We start from the raw sequence: 23133 nt of genomic DNA, 5'->3' as shown, positions 1-23133 counted from the left end.
AATATAGCATAATGAGCGAATTACAATACATTTTTAAAAGACTGGTCAAAGGTCTTTTCAACACAGTGTAAGGGTTAAGGCATTTAACCCTCCACAAAAGTTTTGGCCTGGGCGTTTGGCTTGCAAACATCCCTGCAGCATTTATTGTAGTGCTGTTGTAAATGATTCCTCTCTTTTCCATGTTTCTGCAGGATCCCAGAAGCAAGCACAAGTTTAAGATTCACAGCTACGGCAGTCCCACCTTCTGCGACCATTGCGGATCGCTGCTGTACGGCCTCATCCACCAGGGGATGAAATGTGACAGTGAGTAACAACCTCCCATCATGCCCTGGGTGGCTCATTTGCACTCAAGCAAGACCACCTTCTCTTAACCAAATCTAGATGAAACCTGTAATTTAAAAAAAGAACTGGCCTCAGATCAGTGTGAAAGGGCAGCCCCTGCCCCAGGCCTACAAAATTCATCTGTTTCTGCTTTTCTTGTCCATGATGAAGTCAAATGTGGTTAGATCTGTAGATCTAGAGATAACTCCTTCATTTCAACCAGAACATTCCAGTTCCTCTCAAGCACTCCGGCTCTCATGTGAATGCTATCACAAATCTTAATATAAATGTATTTAAGTGTGATTTATGTGGGAATAGCCACATGTTTCTAATTACATTTATGCAATCTGCTCATCCACACCTCTCTGAGACGTCACATCACAGCGAATTTCTGTTTCCACATATCAACAACAGCTTCAGCAAAGGTTTGCTGTTTGTGCACATGAACTTGACAGTCTTCACCTTTAAAATACACATTCCTTGTCTTATGGTTGCGTTTCATCAGTAAATATTATTTAAAGGAAAAAGGTTTGTCTTCATAATCTTAAAAATGTAAAAACAATGTAACATCTTTCTAATCTTTATCAATCTTTACATGACAGTAACAGCTCTGAATCAGGTTGAAGTTCTATTGCTTTGATCCTACAAATTGAAAGTGACTGTGAATCATGCAAGGATGCTGAGAATGGGATTGCAGGACAGGGCTACTTTTAGCCTTGGGTTGATTTTTTTAGTCCACAGGTTGAATTTACCCCCGATTTTACCCCTCGGCATATGATTTTTACCCCCAGAACACACTTTTACTCCTCAGAAAATGATTTTACCTCTCGGAACACAATTTTTACCCCTCAAAACATGATTTTTACCCCTCGAACATGACTTTTTACCACTCAGAACACGATTTTTACCCCGGAATACGATTTTACCCCTCTGGAACATTTTTTGTGGTGATCCCCCACCCCAGGCGATTGGGGTAGTTTTGGCCATGATTGGGCAGGTTTTGAATAGTAATTGAGCTGGTTTTGTTATGCAAACCTAAGCAACCCTGATGTACAGCTTCTATAGTAATTTTTATTAAGATCAAAAATTACACACAATTCACAATTAAATCAATTCTTATTAGATACAGTTAAGCCCAACATACACTGACTGTCCTGATCTGTTGAATAGATGTCAGACTGTGGCAGTAAAAGAGGTTGTGAACGTTATTTCATGTTGACTTTATTATGTTTAATCCTGAAGCAAGTTTACAGATGTTTCTCTCTCTTATTCTCAGCCTGTGACATGAACGTTCATAAGCAGTGTGTGATGAACGTGCCAAGTCTTTGCGGGACTGACCACACAGAGCGCAGAGGAAGAATCTTCCTCAAGATCGAGGTCAGCGGAGACAGACTCCACGTCACAGGTCAGCACCCCACATGCACTGGGAATATCCCTAGAATAGCAATTATTGTTAAGGATTGAAAAACTTGGTCTTGCATCATCTTGAAAGGTTTTATTTAGTCTTATATAAAGTCAAATAATATAAGATGATATTTAAATGATTAGTTTTATGATCAATCTTTTGAACTTTTTTGACCTTATGACCTTTTACTTGCTAAAAAAAGTATCAGTCAGATGACAGAAGGCATGGAGTAGATTGTGTTCATGTTTTTCAGCAAAGTTTTGATCATGTTGATCATTTAGAGGCCTTAGACATTTGCATATCAAATTTGATACAGTAAGCTTTATTGCAGGGGTGTCAAACTCAGCTTCTGGAGGGCCAATGCCCTGCAGAGTTCAGCTCATCACTAAGTAAACACACCTGAATCAGCCAATCAAGGTTCTCCGGATTGCTAGGCTGTTTGTCAATATGCATTCTTAAGCAGTTTTGCGTCTTTGTGTTCTCGCTCAACTGTCGAAGTTCAATTCCAATACTCAAGAATGCAAAAACATAGGACGCATGAAAGTACCCGGTTGTGTTCTTGATATCGAGGATGCATCGAATGCAGACTTGACAGAGTCGAACCGTTAAAAATCCCAGAAGACGCTGGTCGACAAACGGAAGCCTGCAAGCTTTAAAGTTCTCGTTCTCACTTATGAGATTCCCACTACAAGCTCGCAAATACGCAAGTATAACGACTCGTGAAAGTAAACATTTGTCTGTTTGTTTTGCTTAATTTCAATAAAGTGATAACCTGAAGAAAGCCTGCAGTATTTTTATTATTTTATTTTATTATCTCTGCATTCTTGGAATTGAGAAACAGCCCTAGAAACTTCCAGGCAGGTGTTTTGGAGCTGGTTGGAGCTAAACTCGGCAGGATAGTGAGCTGAGTTTGATACCACTGCTGTATAGGGTTAAGTAGCATCACAAAATTACATTTATTCGAGTAGTTCTTGTCATTTTAATGTTTCTATATTTCACATAATATGTTGTTATTTTTATCTGTTTGCGTGATCCTTGCAAATTCACATTAGTCTTATTATTTAGATTTCATAATGCTTTGATGCTGTTTTTCCACAAAATGCCAGTTAGCATTAAGCTATCATGGCAAGTCATGTGTTGAGGGTTGAGTGGGTTTAGAGATTGAGCGTGTGTGTGTGTGTGTGTGTGTGTGGAGGGCTCTGGGTCAAAGCAGGACACAGGCAGGCAGCAGGTATGAGGGGGCTTAAGTGCCAGATGACTGGACAGATGCCCAGCTGTTGTGATGATGGGGCTTTGTATGGGGGGAGGGACATATATGCCAGCCTGTGGCCGCTCAGAAACTCTTGCTCCAGTGAACACATTCCTGTGAGCTGGCATCTCTTCCCTGCTGCGTGAATATCATCTCTGCTTATCTCTGCCCTTACACACAGACATGCTGAAGTCAAGCAGGGGCTGCACACTGGTCTGCTGATTAGTATACATGTGGAGCATAAGTCATCATGATTCCTGTTCAGGAAATTTTACAGTTAATGATGTCAAGAGAAAGAGCCATATTCTTCACTGTTGCATTTTGTTATGTTAGTCAAGGTTTCTTTCGCCACAATAAAACATAGTTTATTTTTTTTGTAATTTTTCATCTGCTCTGGACCTTAAAGGTTAGTTCACCCAAAAAAAGAAATTCAAGTCATCTTTTACTCACCTTCATGTTGTTCCAAAACCATAAAACTTTTCTTCATCTTCAGAACACAAATGAAGATATTTTATTGATACCTGGGAGATTTCTAAAGGTCAAAACTTTCAAGCTCCAAAAAGGTCATAAAGGCATCTTCCTACTTTCAATGGAGGGACAGAAATCTCTCAGGTTTTATTAAAAATATCTTCATTTGTGGTCCAAAGATGAACGAAAGTCTTATGGGTTTGAAACCAAATAAAGGTGAGTAATTGATGACAGAATTGTATGCCTTTGGTGAACTATGCCGATTATACAGTGTAATGTGTATGGTGCAATCCAAACACAAATGACTCAGGAATACTATCAATAGACTTTAATCCACAATTAGAAATGAGAATATAAACACAAACCATAATAACAACAATGATAACTGACAGATGACTGAACTGAACAGGGAATATATATGTACTGAAATCTAAACAAGACACAGGTGCAAATTATAAGTAACCACAGAAACAAACAAAGGCATAATCAGAAACTAAGGATGCCGGAGGGAGGATCAAGATGGAGACGGAGGGAAGAAGGAGCCTGGTAAGGCAGAAGGGGTGTAGGGCTGTGGCGGAAGGGCAGGAAGTCTGTGGCCAAACCAGAACGATAAGGGACCAAGGCGGAGCCGAAGGGACAAGGGAGTCTGGTGGAGCCAGGGGGCTGATGGACCATGGTGGAGTCAAGAATGCACAGAGCTGGGGCGGAGCAGACAGGCTGACAACAGAGGAGATGGTGGATCCAGGGGACTGGACGGAGCCAGCGGAGAGGACGGGAACAATGAAAGGACTCTGAACTTAAGTGAAACATCTAAACAACAAAGGAGTGAGTTTGAGGGTGGGATCTGGATACATGGACCACAGATCTATCAGGCAATGGTCCTCTCCGGGATGGACTGGGCAGCGTATGCGAGGCCCAGGAAAGTCCTTGTCGGCTCTGGCTCTGGAACGGATGTGGTGGCAGACTCTGGTTTCATAGCAGTAGTGGGCTCTAGTGCTGGGTCCATGGCATGCGTGGGTCTGACGGGATCCTCTTCCTCTGCCTCGCAGATGGTGAAGTGGGATCCACAGCTCAGGAGCACCCACTCCACACAATGGGCAAATGACCCTTGTGGACCATCTCCGGGCAGGCGTGCCTTGGACCGCTCATTAAGGCTGGTATTGTAGAACACACAGGGTTAGCTATCACTGAGAACTAAATGAGACGCAGGTGCAAATTCTAAGTAATCACAGAAACAAACAAGGACATACAATCAGAAACCAAGGAAACCAAAACTAAACAGATTAGGGAAACAGGAAATAGCTACAATGGAACAGAATGTCAAAATAAGAGCCAACAGAACATAACCGTGACATATAGACTAATTCAGTTTAACTCTAGGAAAAATAGATGTACACAAATTTGTACTCAAATATGCTGAAATTTAAGTAACTTCATTTTCCACATTATTATGTATCAGTGCAATCCGTAAGTTTTCCCTCTTTGTCATCATCTCTGTTTGAAACCTGCAATTGCAGTTATTTGCAGAATTTTCATCTTTACATGGGTTGTGCTTCGGCACGGGTCCTCAGTGGGGATGAATCTAATTTTTGCTGTCAGTCACCACTCCAGTGTGGATACTGTACTTCGGTATCACAGATTTTAGTCTTGGAAGTATGACCAAAATAAGAATTTTCACCTGAGAAGTCTGGAGAAGTCATCTGCCCGTAGCCGTGAGGAATATAATTGCGTTCTTCATAGGGTTTGTGAGTTCACTGCTCCGGTGAACTTGTTTCAATTTGTCCAGCCAAGAACACAGCAGCCTCCATGTGCTCATGTACGGAGGTGGGTAGTAACGAAGTACATTTACTTCGTTACATGTACTTGAGTAGTTTTTTGGAAAATTTGTACTTTTTAGAGTAGATTAAAATGTGGGTACTTTTACTTTAACTTGAGTACATTTGTAATGAAAAATCTGTACTTTTACTTCACTACAATGGGCAACGTTCCTCTCGTTACTTTATTTTAATTCAATACTGTAAATGTTAAGAAATGCATAGTTTATTCCATGCGCGCTGTCTCTTTTTTCATGAACGATGCCCCATTCACAAATAATTCACTCTTTTGAGTCGATTCTGTTCAAAGACTTGATCAAACAAGTTGGTAAAGCTGTCTAAATTGATTCGAGAATCAGTTTGAATGATTTGTTCAGTTCCTGCACGCGCTGAATCGTTTGAAGCGGTTTCTCACTCGGAGCGGATGAAGTGGCAGTGGACCTACAGTCAATTAAAAGCAAATCTGCAAATGCATCCAATTGTTTGCCAGCGATGAAGACCTTTATTAGTTGAGCTGCGTATGCTGTCTGTAAACAATTCCACAGGTAGGCCTATCGATTTCATTTGATTTTACTTCATGATACAGCCAATAGCCGACATTTTACAACCAAACAGATTATTACGTCACTATAACAAAAGTATATTTCTTTACCGTTTTTATGGGCATATATCTTAATTTATACATTAATTTATACATATACTATTGCGCAATGGCGGCGCCAGCGACCTGTTCGTCTTGAAAATGAATGCTTTGCGTTGACACAGTTAAGCAGTTACACGCGCCTGCTGAAATATACGAAGATAAGAAGATCCGTCAATGTGTATTTGATCATTGTTTGTGTCAAGTTCAGATATGAGCGCGAGCACATGTAAAGAGTTTTCTCTCTTCTTTAAAATGTAATGTTAGCTGTATACGTTATTAATATAGTAATGATACATTCGGGTTACAGATGCTAGAAATAATGCTTGTCTCTTCTATGTTTGTTTGTTGCAAAGATATCTAATTATGATAATAAATTAAATATCTATTTAAATAATAAACATTAAATAATAACATGCTATTGTGTGTGTGTGTGTGTGTGTGTGTGTGTGTGTGTGTGTGTATATATATATATATATATATATATATATAAGTAACTAGTAACGAGCTACTTGAGTAAGATTTTTATTGGATACTTTTTTACTCTTACTCAAGTAACTATTAGGATTATTACTTTCACATTTACTTTGAGTAAATATTTCTATAAGTACTTGTACTTTTACTTGAGTACAGTTTTTGGATACTCTACCCACCTCTGCTCATGTACAGCACACAACAAATACACACAGAACAAACAAACGAACAACCCTCAGGCAGGCTGGATTTCCTCTTTTTCCTCAGACTCTAAGATGCTTTTGGTGCAGTCCTGAGTCCACTGGATTTCACATTTCTGTCCACATGGTTGGTGGGAAAGTAGTTTTATGATCTTGGGTGTGCACAAGTGAACCAATCCATCATTCCCATTTGCACTGTAGTCATTAAGACATTAGTCATCATCTCCTTGGTCATGCTTTTCAGTGCTGAATATTAGCCTGCTGGTTGAATGTTGATCATTTGAACAGGTTTTTGATAGCGACACACTCTTATTATTAGATATTAAAAATAAAAACTTTAAATTTTTGTTGTTGTTGTTGTTGTTGTTGTTGTTTTGTGATGAACAGCGAGACTATTCTGGTACTAGCACTAAACCAGTCTGGAGCAGCATGGGAATTCATGTTGATTTTGTCAGCAGGTCATTCTCCTCTTGCTTGTGATGTGGAGCACCAGATACCTGCTGTAAATCAGAGGTATCAGTGTCCCAGGGCGTCTGACACAGAGGAGAATTTCCCATGGGACTGACAACTTCCTGCCTGTATAGTGTCTCAAACTCTCGATCAATACAGCAGGACTAACACAAAGTGTTGTCTATGAAGGTGTCTTACCAGTGTCATATTGGTGATCGTTTTACTGTTCTTTTACTGTAGATACTTTGTTTCACTGGATCTGGGACCGGTGAATGTTTTTTTCTGCTGCCTGCAAAGAAAGCTGACTGACCAATGGTATATGATCTGCAGCTCTTACATATAAATTTAAATATATGGGAACTTTTACGTTGTGTTTTCCAGACCTAGAAAAGTCATAACATTTTCAAATAAATATTTTCTGTAGTGAACATACACTGTTTAAAAATTTGGGGTCAGTGGGATTTTTTTATTTAATACTTTTATTTAGCAAGGACACATTAAATGGATAAAAAAGACATTTACAATGTTACAAAGCATTTCTATTTTCTATTTGTTCTTTCTATTCATCCAAGAATCTTGAAATGTTTCACGGTTTCCACAAAAATATGAAGTATTTCAACTGTTTTCAACATTCAACATTCAGCTTTGCCATCACAGGAATAAATTACATTTTAAAATGTATTGAAATAGAAAATAGATATTTTAAATAATATTTCACAATAAGAGACTTCTTTCAAAAACAATAAAAAATCTTACTGACACACAGTATGTCTAAATGAATTATTAGCAAATCATCTAAATTATTTGGAAAGGTCATATAAAAGTCATGGAAATTCATTGACCGAAAAGTGTGTGGACCCTAAATTCAGAAAAATTACATATTTAAAGGGACAGTTCACCCATAAATGAAAATGATCCCATAATTTACTCACCCTCAAACCATCGTAGATGTATATGACTATCTTCTTTCAGACAAACACAATCAGAGATGTATTTAAGAAATAATTTTGAAGCCCCAAAAAATGCATCCATCCATCATAAAAGTAATCCATACTGCTCCAGGGGGTTTAATAAAGGCCTTCTGAAGTGAAAGGATGGGTTTTTGTAAGAAAATATCTATATTTAAAACTAAAATAACTAGCTTCTGCCAGATTACCGTACACATACTGTGCAAGTCGACTTGCGTCAAATACATTGACTTGCGATGTATGACGCAGGATGTAGGATTATCGTAATCTTAGACGCTTGTCGTGGTTCAAACAAACTGTGCAACAAACTCAAGCTCCTCTTCTCTTATTTTGAAATCCTCCAACAATTTCTCTTTATAATTTCTCGTTTTAGACTTCTAATTTAGACTTCTGTGTTCGTTGTCGCATCATGCATTGGGTCATAGGTCACTTTTTCTCGGCAAATAGATGCATACGGAAGCAATTTATTTAGTTAATAAAGTTTTAAATATGGATATTTTTCTTACAAAAACCCATCGCTTTGCTTCAGAAGGCCTTTATTAAAGAATTAAAAAAAGAATTTTCAAAAAAAAATTTGAAAGTGAACTAATCCTTTTAAGGGTCATGAAACCCCCCTGTTTTACCCTGTTTGTTCACACCTCAATGCTCAAAAATGTCTGTTAAAATGGGCGTGTAAAGCTCTGGAAAAGTGAGAGAGTAGAGTGGGAGAAGAGGGGAGAGAACAACCAATGAAGCACAGACATACAACACACTCATTATACAGAATAATGAATATTAATATATGAGCACAGAGAAAATGACAGCAAACTACCAAGCACAAGGGAGAAATGCGAAAGAATATTTAATAGGTCTAATAATAGGCTACTTTGATTACGTTTACGAGCACTGCAGTCTCAAAATCAGTCTTTTGTCTATTAGAATAATCGTGTTGTTGCGTTCAGATTCACCACTGTATCAGGGTTCATGTTTGGTGCAGGAGAATGTGTGAAATAAAAACTTTAAACATAATAATGCCGCAATTATAATCGTATGCATACTACAGTGCAGTGATTGGATTAAATGAGCTTTATGTCATGAATTTATGTCGAGAATCACTCGAAGCGGTCTACGTCAGCATATTCGACCATGCCTATACTTGGGCCGAAAGTACACGATTACGTCAGATTTTGTGACGTTGCTCCGACTCAGCTTTTCAAACCGGAAGACAGAAATCGCTCTGAAAAATGCAAAAATAACTATTTTTCACTTATGAATAACATTTATGAGTACCTTTAGTGTTTTCAATGATGTGCAGCCTATACATATCTGTTTTGATACATAAGTGTTTTGGGGTTTCATGACCCTTTAACCCACTGGAGCCATACGAGTTATTTTTTTGATGGATGGACACATTTTTTGGCCTTCAAAAGAAGACATAAGAAGTCATATACACCTAGGATGGCTTGAGGGTGAGTAAATTATGGGATACTTTTCATTTTTGTGTTAACTAACCAGTTGGACACTTTCTACTACAGTGAATGATTAACTCTGCTCTCTTTTGAAAGTGCATATATAATAAAAATTTGTAAAGGTTCCTTCTTGGTTTCATTTCATAATTAAGCTAATTTTCTGAGAAACGTATAACGTATTGATAAATAAGAGTATGGCAGGCGTGCACAATCAGCAACACTTATTGTACAGGAGTGTATTTCTCATATTAGCCACTTTTTTTACTTTGCTTCTGGTCTGAATCTCTGTTTCAAAGTTGGCTGTTTCCATATGAGACCTGGAAACACTGCTTCTGAGTGCTCTCTATAGGCCTGAACTTCTGGAGTCTGTTTGTCTTCTTTGAGGGTTTTGTTATATAACCCGCCCTCCAGGCGTTGGCTCAGCTAAACGCGTTGGTGGTCCCTATCAGCACTTCCCTCATGAATCCCATTTGTAACGGAGGGCTCAAGTGTTGTTGTAAGTCCTACTGTGGGTCCTGCCTGAGGTGCGGCTCAGTCTCATCAGCGTCTGTCTCTCTGGATTCTGAAAACTGTATAACAGTTAAGAGTCGTCACTGCCCAAAGTCCACACGGAGGATGGAAATGTCTTGGTTATTATTTAAAGCGATGACTGTGGGTGATATTTGGCTGCCAGTTGGGATTCACTTCATACTTTTGTGTGGTTTTATATGTGACTCATTTTGTTCTCGCTCCCAGGCATTAGATCAAACTGGAGGATAAAGTTTTGGGTATTGTTGGCTCTGTGGGCATTAAAAGTGTCTTCAGTATGTCTTGTACATGTGTTATATGTGTAATTTAATGTATATGACTGACCAAGAAAATCACCCATACTGAAGCTTTCTAGTCCATGTTAAGGATCCCAGTGGACACAGTAGATGAATGTGATTGAGTGTTTTGATTGAGATTTAATGCTGTTATTATATGTGAGTTTGTTTATTCTGGGCTGAAGTCAGACGGAGGAATCTTGGCTGACCCTTCGTGTTTTGTGGATAAACAATGGGAAGAACCAAGCTCATTTGACTGCATTATCAGATTACCCAGCATGCAGCGCACTGGACATTTGGCGGTTATGTAACAGCACATCTGAATTTCTCAGGCTATTTGTGCGATTTGAACATCCATGGAAAACCACATGTAAAAATAGCCTTTGAAGATTACATCAGGAATTCTTGCTGCCATCCATCAAGATCAGTAAGATATGATTTACTGAAGTTTATGATGACATAATGTGGGCAATGTGGTAAAACATTGATAGCAATGTAATAGTAACAAAGTAATCAGAAGATCTCTGAACGTTTTATCAGCTTTCATCCAAACGTTCTTAAGGAGCTGATGCAAAATACCAATCTGGCCTTCATCAGACCTCAGTTATACTCACTAGATAAATGGCTGTAAGAGGAAAGAGTCAAATGACCTTATCACTAAGGTTGGGTGTAGTTGTAGATTTTTAACTTTCTTAATTTTGATGAGCTGTTATTCATTTTTCAGTAATTTAGTCTATGCTGTTTTCTGTTGATGCGTGAACAAATCTTCACTGAACATTGTTTGTAGCGTACCTCCCATCCAGTAGTAAACCAAGTCCCAGCTTTCAAATTTTGTCAATTTTATCAAGAAATTCAAACAATAAATGCAATTTTGCCACTCTTAATGTGGCATGACAGTTTGCAGTAGCTCCTCAGTTCAAGCAGCACACGAACCAATCATCTCCACCTCTTTACTAGTTATAGCACTAAATAAACATGAATTGAATGAACATCAGAAGGTATGCAGAAAAATACAGAATGACATACTGAAATGTATCATGTCTTGTGTAATCGATCAATCAGTGTTTCAACCACAGAAAGACATCAGTAAAACAGCTTGTAAAGAATATCATGTAATGTTACAGCTCCGGAAAGCCATTTAGTGCATAGCACATTAGATAACTAACTAAGTAACACTTTATATAATAAGATCACAATTGTTAACGCAACATTAACTAACATTAACAATGAGCAATACATTAGTTACAGTATATTTTATGTCTTTTTGAAATTAACATGATTAATCAATGCTTTAGAAGTATTTTTCATTGTAAGTTCATGTTAACTAAAGTACTTAAAGGTCCTCTAAGTGATGTCACGTGTTTTTAGGCCAAAAAAGTTTTGTCACATACAGCAAACATCTCCTCTGTAGTCACCACAAGCTCTGAAAACGGCAATAAAAACAAACTGGTGTAGCCTGGACCACGTAATCATAATAAACATGCTCCAGCCAATAACCGACAAGAATGATATTAAATGCGCATTCATGACTGTTTCAGGAAGCACGGAGGGGAGGGGGAGGAGGAGGGAGGGTCTAGCTTTGAACGTCAACAGCAAGTTACTCCACCCAGGATCACTTAGAGCACCTTTAACTAATGTTACCAAATGGAACCTTATTGTAAACTCTACCTGATATATATCCAAACGAATTGATTCATGAAATCTGTCAATATCCAATCCTAGTGGTTGTTAAAGCGCTATGAGTGTTTGTGTGTGTCACTACAGTATGTATGTAATTTCCGTGGTTGCTATAACATTGTCAGATGTTTGCAAGATGGATGTTTTCTTGTCTGTCAGATGAATATTGTAAGATTGTTTGCTTGGTAAAGTGACAGCACACCTCTCCTCGACAAGCCACAGGATTTGAAGAATCATTTATGTCAAACATAGTGAGATTACATACTGAAGGGTTTGTTCAAATCATTAACCCTAACTTTACAGTATAAAACACAGTTTAATACATTAAATGTAGTTGTTTTGTATGATTAATTAATTGTTTTCATAATCAGGCCGTGTCATTACATGTACATCATGTTCTTTTTTTCTGGATAACTTTTGGTATAAATATAATTTCCAGAAGACTATGTTTAAAGTCACATGAACATATTCAGATGGAATCATAAGCATTGGATCTTATTCCATTTAAAAAATTGCCTAAAAAGAGCAAGAGAAAGTGAACGGATGAGCGTGGCACTCCTCATAGATGTCGTATCTAAGCAACAGCCGCTGAAAAAGCCTTGATTTTTGTTGACGTCTCTTTGTCAGCTACCAAGTGTAGGCGAAGTGAAGAGTCAAATTAATGGCCACTATCAATTTCACTGTCAGACCTGTGTGAGTTTTCTTTGCATTGTAGCTTCTTAAGAGTTTCAAGCGATGATTTGAACACACTCAGATTTGAAAAAAAAAGTCAGCTCTGTTTAAGTTGCTTGCCTGTTTCTGGGAGAAAGACTGAAAGAGGCATGTCTCCCCCTTTTGGCTGTTAATATCAGTGCAGTGTGTCAATTTTTAAAGGGGTTTGTAATTTTTGTGTTATATTTTTACTTATTTCTTATTTTTGACAGTGTCAGTTGAAGCCAGTGAATCATTTAGCAGAAAATTTGCTAATATATTTATAAAAACTTGCTTAAAATATTCACTTCAATAAAATGTATGAAAACTAGCCCTGCTTTCCTTTGACTGTTTTAGTTGGTGACTGTAATCTCTTAAATACAGTTTTTTACAATAACTTTGCTACTATTTTCAGAACCTTGATGTCATTTTTCACAACTCTAGACACAAAACTCAAAACCCATTGGTTGTGCACAAAATGCACATTTTTCAAAACTGTAGCCCTTTTCTCAATTGCTTGGATACAATACACATAAAACTTAGATCATTCGTTCATTCAACAAAAATCACCTGTTCAATATGATGCAACTTAACATCAAAATACTACTATTTCAAAAGGCAATTCACACATTACATTTCAAATGAATGTCTATTTCATAGCTAATTATTTTTGCTTTGATTCAAAAAAACCTATGTTGTGATTGTACTGTAGTGTTTTACATCAATATATTACAAACTTTGTTAAATGATTCCACTGTGTCTGTAGTATTCTCTCTACTACTGCCGTACTTTTACAGAGATGTATTTACTGTACATGTAGTACCATAATGAAACATGTATCACCTATTTTGTTCTACAATATTTAATGATTGTAAGAACAATGACACAGTGAAACTATCGGTTGCTTGTGTGTGGGTGATCTATAGTTATGTTTCAAAGGTATTTTACAGTAAATTTGTATTTTGAACCAATGATTGTGCAAGTGCAAGATTTATTTAAAGATGTGAATGGACAATGCTATGTTTTGAACATTAGATAGGCTGTGTTACAAGTGATAACCATTTTGAGTTTTGTGTCTAGAGTTTTAAAAAATGACATCAAGGTACTGAAAATAGTAGCAAAGTGATTGTAAAAAACTGTAAATCAAATGCAAAATGTGTTTAGAATGATCCCTTTCTATAAATTGTCTGTGTGATGCATAAAGGATCCCTGCTGCTGTTTGACTGTATTAAATGCAGTGTTGTCTGTGGTGCTGTGGCCAAACATGACATGACATTAAAAGAACCCTGCAGTTCCTAGTGCTGCTGGATGTGTGTGTGTGTGTGTGTGTGTGTGTGTGTGTGTGTGTGTGTGTGTGTGTGTGTGTGTGTGTGTGTGTGTGTGTGTGTGTGTGTGTGTGTGTGTGTGTGTGTGTGTGTGTGTGTGTGCGCGTGTGTGTGTGTGTGTGTGTGCGTGAGAGTTTGTTTATATTACAATGTCCCCACGATGTAATATAAACCTGAGTTCACCTAAATTAATTAATAAAAATATTAAATTATGTTTTTGTGAGAAAATAAGGGTGTGCACAGTTTCCTGTGATGGTTAGGTTTAGGGTTAGGGGTAGGGTAGGGGGATAGAAAGTACAGTTTGTACAGTATAAAATGCATTGCGGCCTATGGAAAGTCCCCACAATTCACAAAAACAAACGTGTGTGTGTGTGTGTGTGTGTGTGTGTGTGTGTATAGACATTGATAAAGTAAATGTCAGCCTTCAGTTAAATTTTGGGACAGTGAATGCAGTTTTTGAGGAACATATCCAAATATATCCACAGCTGGATATATTTTTGTGTGTTATGAGAACTCTCCATATAATGAGTTTAATACTGTACAAACTATATATTCTCTCCCCTACCCCTAAACCTACACATCACCAACTTTCTGCACTTCTGCACGGGGACCAAAAAGGTCAAAGATTTTAAAAATTGACATCCTTGTGGGAATGTTTTGTCCTCATAATGTAGGGTTTACCAGGTATACACACACGCACACACACACACACACACACACACATTACTAAAGAATTAGTTCACTTTCTAATAGAATTTTCCTGATAATTTACTCACCCCCATGTCATCCAAGATGTTCATGTCCTTCTTTCTTCAGTCGAAAAAAGAAATTAAGGATTTTGAGGAAAACATTCCTGGATTTTTCTCCTTATAGTGGACTTCAATGGCGTCCAAACAGTTGAAGGTGAAAATGACAGTTTCAGTGCAGCTTCAAAGGGCTTTAAACGATACCAGACGAGGAATAAGCGTCTTATCTAGCGAAATGATCAGTCTAAATGTAAATGTATATGCTTTATATAAACAAATGATCGCCTTCCAAGTGCTTCCGCCAAAACTGCACTCACCTTCCCTATTCTACTTACGGAAAAAATGGAACTGGCACTGTGGTCGTTCCATAATTAAATATTCTACTCTTATTAAATGTACCATTGTTCTTCTATAGTATCATGCTTGGGTGATTAGAAAAGGAGGGCTCTTTACTTGCTTTGAAGAAAAGTTTTTGTCTGTTTTCTGAGACTTTGACTTCCTACTTTTATTTCCATTTATTAGGGAGTGGAAATAAGAAGTCTAAAAAGTCAATAAGTGCTCCTCTGTTGCCCTCTACTGGTTTTAGTGGTACTTTCGTGTCTTTTATTAAAATAAAAGTTGTAGGAACCCTGAGATGAATAATGTAAAAACATTTAATTATTCCCGCCAAAATACCATGGTTACAGTTAGCATTGCTACATTAAATCCATGGTAAATATTGGTGATTTGTGGATTGAAAAGCCTTCTATAACTTGAATGGTTCTCACTAGATTTCGCTGCGATGCTATTAATAATGCGGCAAATTCAAACACTTCCTTAGTTGATCCTCCTGGCGCTGTGAAACATTGCATGATCGAGATCGGCCTGGGAGTGAACCTGTTCAGAGCTTGCACTGCGCTTTCTGATATTGATGTTGAGCTGATAAACAATCAAACGAGTAGCGTGGTTTCATTCCAGTTTCTTTTCATTTGCCATTTGATGTTGAGATGGCAGCTCTTATCAGTTGGCCAATGTGGTGGTGGCACCAGTGCAACCTCTAGCACAAGTTTCTCCCATTTGTTTGCCCTGGGCCCCACTGCACTTCCCTAAGGATGGCTCTGGTTGCACCTAAATGTCAACTACATGTAACTCCCACTGAAGTATTAGTAGAGGGTTTATTTTTTGATAACATACACTGTTTACATAGTATTTGTTTTTATTATTTTTATTATTTATGAAAGTGGTGCATAGTTTCAATAATAACTAATAATTTTATTTTTAATATTCCATGTCAACACTTTGACTTCTTTTTTGTTGTTGCAAGAAACTTTGATTTCTTTCTTATTAATCAGTTGGTGAGGCCAGAAATCTGATTCCCATGGACCCCAATGGGCTCTCAGACCCATATGTGAAGCTCAAACTCATCCCAGACCCCAAGAATGAGACCAAACAGAAGACCCGGACCATCCGCTCCTCGCTCAACCCCACCTGGAATGAGTCCTTCATGTTGTGAGTCTGTCAGCAGGAAATACACACACACACACACACACACACACACACTGTAGATGTGTTTTCTCAGGTTAATAAGTGTGTGTTTGTGCAGTAAGTTAAAGGCATCGGATAAAGAGCGGCGTCTGTCTGTGGAGGTGTGGGATTGGGACAGAACCACCCGTAATGACTTCATGGGCTCCATGTCCTTTGGTGTGTCTGAGCTTATCAAAGCTCCTGTATGCGGCTGGTGAGTCAAATACACTGACACCATAAACACAACAAACTAAACATGTTACTATTATACTTGAATTAGGTTTATTTTTCTTACCCTACTGACAGATAATTATTGCTTGTTTTAAGCATAAACTTGCTTAATTCTGATAATTTCTCTAGAAAACAAGACTTAATATCTTTAGGCATTTTACTTAAGAATGTTTGGATATTTGTAATGGAAAAACGGACAGAAATCCTGAGTAAGAAAATCATTTTTTGCAGTGTGTAGTGCCACTGAGAAACCCTTCACAACAGATGAGTGTATGTGAGAGAAACTTCACAGGGACCAAACACACACACACACACACACACACACACACACACACACACGCACACACACACGCACACACACTGTCATGGACAGACAGAGACCAGAACTGCTGCCTCAGCTTTATGATGTCATGTTTATGACAACAGGAAGTTCAGTCTCTGTTACTAAAGTCATAAAACAACAGATGACAATGTACAGTGATTTGGTCGTTCATTCAGGGGCAGCAGTCAAGCATTTTAATGTATATTGGTTTGGTTTTGCCTTACAGAGTTGTTTTTACAGCCATGCTGTAAATAAAGGCATATATCTTCTGTAAAGAGATTTTTTCTTCAAGGTTTTTTTTTTTCTCCATTTCTGTCACCTGATTGAGTTCTTGATACTGTTGCCTTTGACTTGCTCAGTTGGGCTTTAAACGGCACTTAATATTCAATAATATAATCGATTTGACATTTGGATGAAAACCAAACTTGAGCTGAATTGAGCTGGACATAACTTTTCTGCAGAGCTGCTTTACAGCTGATTCGAATTGTTTAAAATTGACACTGTTTTTGAACTGAATTGAATCAACACTGGTCTTTTTAGAGCAGAATTTGAATTGGACGTTTACACAACTGATTCTGTTATTTCCCTGTTTATCACTGTGAAGCTGCTTTGAAACAATTTGTATTCTATAAAGCGCAATATAAAATAAATGTGACTTGACTAAAAAAGTGTACTTCTACTATACCATACTTTTTTAGATTGTACCATGGTAATACAGTCATGTGGAAAAGAAAGGACAACCTATTGAATACAATAGTTTGCATATCAGGACATAATAAAAAATGTTCTGGTCCTTCAAATGTCTTAAAATTAGGTAAATACAACCTCAGATGAACAACAGCACATGACATATTACACTGTGTCATGGTTTATTTAACAAAAGCTAAGCCAAAATGAAGAAGCCATGTGTGAAAAACTAAGTACAGGTACACCTTTACTGCTTCCATGGGAATTAAGAGGGTAAGTAGCAGTCAGGCATTGCTAATCAAATGCATTTGATTAATTGATCATCAGCAAGTGTGATCACCTCTATAAAAGTTTTGGCAGTTTTCTGGTCTGGAGACTTCAGTCGTGTGTTAACACAATGCCAAGGAGGAAAGACATCAGCAATGATATTAGAGAAGCAATTGTTGCTGCCATCAATCTGAGAATGGTTATACTGCTATTTCAAGTCCATCATTCTAAAATGAGGAAGATTATTCACAAGTGGAAAACATTCAAGACAGTTGCCAGTCTCAAGACACCCAAGAGCTACACCTTGGACTCTACAGGCCTCAGTTAACATGTTAAATGATACATTTACATGACAATACAATTAGAAAAAGACAGGTCAAGTATGGCATGTTTGGAAGGGTTGCCAGTAGGAAGCTAAAAAAGAACATGGCAGCATGGCTTAGGTTTGCAAAGTTGCATCTGAACAAACCACAAGACAAGTCCTTTGGACAGACAAGGCCAAACTGGAGATGTTCAACCATAATGTACAGCACCACATTTGGTGAAAACCAAAAAACCCAGCATATCAGCACAAACACCTCATACCAACTGATATGGGCTTGTTTTGCTGCCACAGGACCTGGACACATCACAGTCATTGAGTCGACCATGAACTCCTCTGTATTCTAGAGTCAAATGTGAGGCCATTCGTCCGACAGCTCAAGCTTGGTTGAAATTGGGTCATGCAACCGGACAATGATCCCAAGCACTCCAGCAAATCTATTACAGAATGGGTGAAAAAGAAAAGAATGGAGGTGTTGCAATGGCCCAGTCAAAGTCCAGACCTCAACCAGATGTGGCGAGAGGTGTGAACTGGAGCAACATTGTAAAAATGGGCAGGCAAAAATTCCTCCAGAACGACTAAAGTTGGCTCTACAATATTGAATCATAGTATGTACTTAGTTTGTCACCCATGGTTTCTCATTTTTGGTTTTATTTGATCTGAGGTTGTATTTACCTAATTTTAAGACTAAAATTTTACGATTTTTATTATGCCCTGATACTTAAAACCAGAGAATTAAAAAGGATATTGTTTCTTTTTCACATGACTGTACAGTATGTAGGTATTTTTTGATGTTCCAGATGTATGTGACAGTCTCTGGTGTCTGACAGGTATAAGATGTTAAACCAAGAGGAGGGTGAGTACTACAACGTGCCCATCCCAGAGGAGAATGACATCAACCTGGAGCTGCGGCACAAGTTTGAGGTGAGCGTGAGTGTATCTCTTCAAACACACTCATTCAGGACCCACTGTTTAAGAGTCCTGCACGGCTGTTATTCTCAAGTCAAGTGATTAAATCACACTTTACTGTGTAGTGAATGATAAAGCCAGATAAAAACAGTGCTGTATCACAGTTTGTGGACACACGAATACGGTTTAGACTAGATCGTGACTCTCAAAGACCAAAGCCACTGTCAGAGTCACCATAGCAACCATTTCCATGGTGATTGGTGTGTTGGTGGGATGCTGAGGGACACGATGGGCACTGAGATCCCATCGTCAAGTGTTTACTAATTATGCAACGAGTGTTTGGCTTTATAATGCCGTAACTGTTTGCTTTTGTGTGTCTGTGTCTCTCTTTCTGGAAACTTTTTGTTTCGTTTTTCACCTTGAACAGTCTTTGTGTGTCTTCACCTTTCTCTCTCTGGGTATCAGGGGTAACAGCCCCACTGCAAGTGCACTACTGTTACCTTGGAAACCAGGCCTGGCATGTGAAGTCGTCATGGTTTTGACAGTGTTGATGAATCACGATTCTCTCAGTTTTCTATTTCAAGACAGGCCACAGAATGTACTTAGATACAGTGGCCCCAAAAAGTATTCGGAAACTTCAGCCACACCAAAGTCCCTTTTGGGGGAAACCAAATCAAATTCTCCAAACCTGTTCACTAAACTTACAATTAAATTTCATGATTGAAATCACCAATGAAATCTGACAACAAACATCTTATATATTTTGTTTCTAAATGCTCAAATCATGACAAAAAACACAGCCAATCCACTAGGGTTGTGTGGTATACCAGTCCTGAGAAAATATCAGTATATTTCTTTATTTAAAATGGTACGATATCATGATTTTGCCCATTCATTACTTGACACGGTGCTGTTCCGAAGTTCACCGCTATGTGGCATTGTGCTACCTAAACTGACGCGAAACCGACAAATGTGACAACATAGAGGAACAAAATGTTGCTATAAACCACGTTGCCTCAGTAACTTGCCAAGCAGTTGCCCATCCTGACTTGTACAAAGAGTTCGACAGGTGAGTGCATAATTTAAACAATCTAATTGAGACTTTTATTTACTTTTAACACTGATCAACGCATGTACATAAGAGCGTATCTTTTGAATAATGCGAAAGCTCCAGTTCATGCATTTTCTTTCTCAGCTGTTTACATTCACTTAAGAAATAACTGACTGTGTTTACCTGAATACTCACCAAGAAAGACATTTTGACATAATTTTGTGTGAATTTGACCATTTAAGTGCAAAAAGCTGTGAAAAAGAGCTCACTGTGGAAAGCGTGCACTCTTTGAGAGGCGGCTTTATGTGTGCGTGCTGAGGGAACGAGCACAAAGAGCGCTACTGAATTATATAAAATCGCTTGCATGTTTAAATTGGCAGGGCTTAAAAAAGATTTTCGTCAGCAGTCCCAAAACACAAGCGAGAGTGTTGTATTGCAACGTGCAGATATGATGTCTTGATGCCAGAAGCCATTTGCTCATTTTGAGAGATATAGGGGAGACATGGCATGCTGATTCTCTTGGGTGTCTGTAAAATTATTTCTCACAAAAAGTTTTCAAATTACTGATTTGATGTGATAATATCTGTTGATTAATTTACTAATAAATGTTTGTGGTAATATCTTGCATAATGAACATGAAACCTGCAGGAATGAGTAATGGGTAAAATCATGTGCAGTACTCGCTATCCCGCGCTGAAATTCAGACCCTGTATGATATCGTTTTAATATTGATACTTCGGTATTAGATTGTGGTATCGTACCGAAGCCAAAATTGTGGTATCGAGGCAACCCTACCATGCGCATATGCAGAGCTTCTAAGGCAGCTGCAGAGATACGATGGCTTTATCAATCAGTGATTGGCTCTTTTATGTAGAAGGCGGGACTTATTCCACCATATTGCGTGTTGCACTTTCTCCCATTCATAGTAATATTATTATCTAAAGCGGTGAAATTCATGCATTATTAAATGTGGCTTAAGTGTCAAAATACTTTTAGGACCACTGCACTGTAAAAAAAATAATTCCACAGTTTTTACAAAATAATTTTGGCACACATTTAAAGAACAAACTGTAAATACAGTATAAAATTAATGTAAACCAGTAAATTCAACAATGCACACTACTACTAAAATTTGTTTTGTACTTTTAATATATACTAACAACCAGATTATAATGCAGGTGGTAAAAGAGAAAGCCACATGAAGAATCAGAGTTCATCACAAGTAGCTTTTCCACGAGCTGAAGTATATACAGAAGATGCAAAGAGTCATTCACGCAAATGCAAAACACCACCATGGTAACCCACAACACTTACATAATGCAATAAACATTCATTAAACAATAGAAGATGTAAAATAAAACCCTAATGTACATAACTGACAACAAAAACTATTAAGAAACATGATTATTTAAACAAAATACTTTCAAATGTGGAGTGTCACACAGGGAACTGTGGGAATATCAGTTTACAGTTTTTGACTGATTAAACATTGATTTGTTCTTATTTACTTCTAAAAATTGTACAATTTACAGCATTTTACTGTGAAAATTTCTGGTAAGAGCTTTTACAGTTTTTCCCTGGATATAGTACGGGAACTTACTGTTAACCTATTTACATTTTGTTCCCCGTAGCATTTTTACAATATTTTACTGTTAAAATCACATATATTTTTTTACAGTGTGCATATAAAAATAAAGCTTTAGACTTCATTTACAAGCTGCTATTCCATGAACTACATGAAATAATTCACTTAATAACATAAAATATATAACTCTAACCTGGTTTATAACCTGAATATAACCATTCAGGTACAATGCGCTAATCGGCCAAACGAACTGACTAAAACATATTGCATCTTACAGTAGAATATAAACATCAAAACTATCAGGGCTAAAACTATCATTAAGTTTCTTTCTTTCTTTCTTTCTTTGGACTACCTATGCAAAAACTTTATTTACAGCAAACTTGCAATGGATCTACAGCAAACAAAATAGTTGAAATGATTTGCAGTGAGGCTTTACACTTTATATATGCAAGACTAAATTGAAAAAAATGAAGTGACAAGCATCCAAGTACCCATCTTTGAACTGTCTCCTCTTACTGATGCATTATGGGAAAACAAATATGTATTTCACAAAATTGCTGTAGTAGGCCCTAGATATGAAATGCGAATAAAATATCACCCACCCTTTTTTTTTAAATACTGCTTTAGCAACAGTGAGCAGAAATCTTGAAAAAACATCAAACAAATTCTTTCTGCATGCCATTTTGTTAATGCTTGTGTCATTTGTCTGAGAGTAAGGGATTTGTTTGTGACTGTGCGTTGGTTTGACTGATCCTCTCTCCCTGTTTAGTGACGTTTGTCTCCTGCCTTTCCTCGTCTACAGCAGTCTGAAGAGAAAAGAGCTGCTCTGTCTTCTCAGTCCTCAGTTAGCCGACTAACATCCCAGTTTCTTCCCTCTTATAGGCCTGTCAGTTCAATATCCACCTGCTGAAGGTAGCCTCCTCTCTCTGGCCTGCTTGCCTCTCATCTGTCTCTATCTGTTCGTCATAGAATATTACAATTCACTCTCTGATTATTTGTGTGGCTCAGGCTGCAACAAAGTAATCAGATTTACTAACAAAGATGCAATCCAACTTCTTTCAGGTTTCTATTTACTTTCATTTACTCTTGCTTTCTTACTTTGTTCAAATGAACATCCCCTGATATCTGACCTCTAATCAGTGAAAAAGGTGTGATAGAATGGTAATGATCAGCAGTTTTTTCATTAATTTTATTATCAGGGTTCCCACGCGCCTTAAAAGTACTTGGATTTCAGACACATGAATTCAAGGCCTGGAAAGTACTTGAAACCAAATATTGGTCCTTGAAAGTGCTTGAATTAAATTTGAAATAAATTTATTTCAAATTTAACACACTCCAAAAGCCTGTCAAACACTGCATTTGCTGGACAAAGTTATCATTCGTATCTTATTCTGCTAATACTGTCATCGGTTAAGTGTAAAGTTTAACAGCTGAGAGAAAATCAAATCCGTGTCAATATATTAAATGCACGCAAGAGCCTTAAAGGGACAGACAAAAAATGCTGTGACTTGTCTTTAAAGGGATAGTTCAACCAAAAATGAAAATTCTGTCACTCTAATAATTTGATCCAAACCTGTA

At 37.7% G+C, this 23133-nt stretch overlaps 1 protein-coding gene across 1 annotated transcript in view; it reads left to right on the top strand.

The window, feature by feature from the left end:
- prkcab (protein kinase C, alpha, b) overlaps nucleotides 1-23133 on the top strand; it is a 219354-nt gene that overhangs the window by 141250 nt on the left and 54971 nt on the right. Inside the window, exons 4-8 of the mRNA XM_067382826.1 lie at nucleotides 192-303; nucleotides 1598-1726; nucleotides 16010-16166; nucleotides 16261-16395; nucleotides 18841-18934. Coding sequence (XP_067238927.1) covers nucleotides 192-303; nucleotides 1598-1726; nucleotides 16010-16166; nucleotides 16261-16395; nucleotides 18841-18934 — 627 coding nt within the window. The remainder of the gene's footprint in view (nucleotides 1-191; nucleotides 304-1597; nucleotides 1727-16009; nucleotides 16167-16260; nucleotides 16396-18840; nucleotides 18935-23133) is intronic.

Source organism: Chanodichthys erythropterus, chromosome 3, assembly GCF_024489055.1.
Source record: "Chanodichthys erythropterus isolate Z2021 chromosome 3, ASM2448905v1, whole genome shotgun sequence".
NCBI classification, from domain to species: Eukaryota; Metazoa; Chordata; class Actinopteri; order Cypriniformes; family Xenocyprididae; genus Chanodichthys; species Chanodichthys erythropterus.
This window is presented reverse-complemented; position numbering and strand designations above follow the sequence as displayed.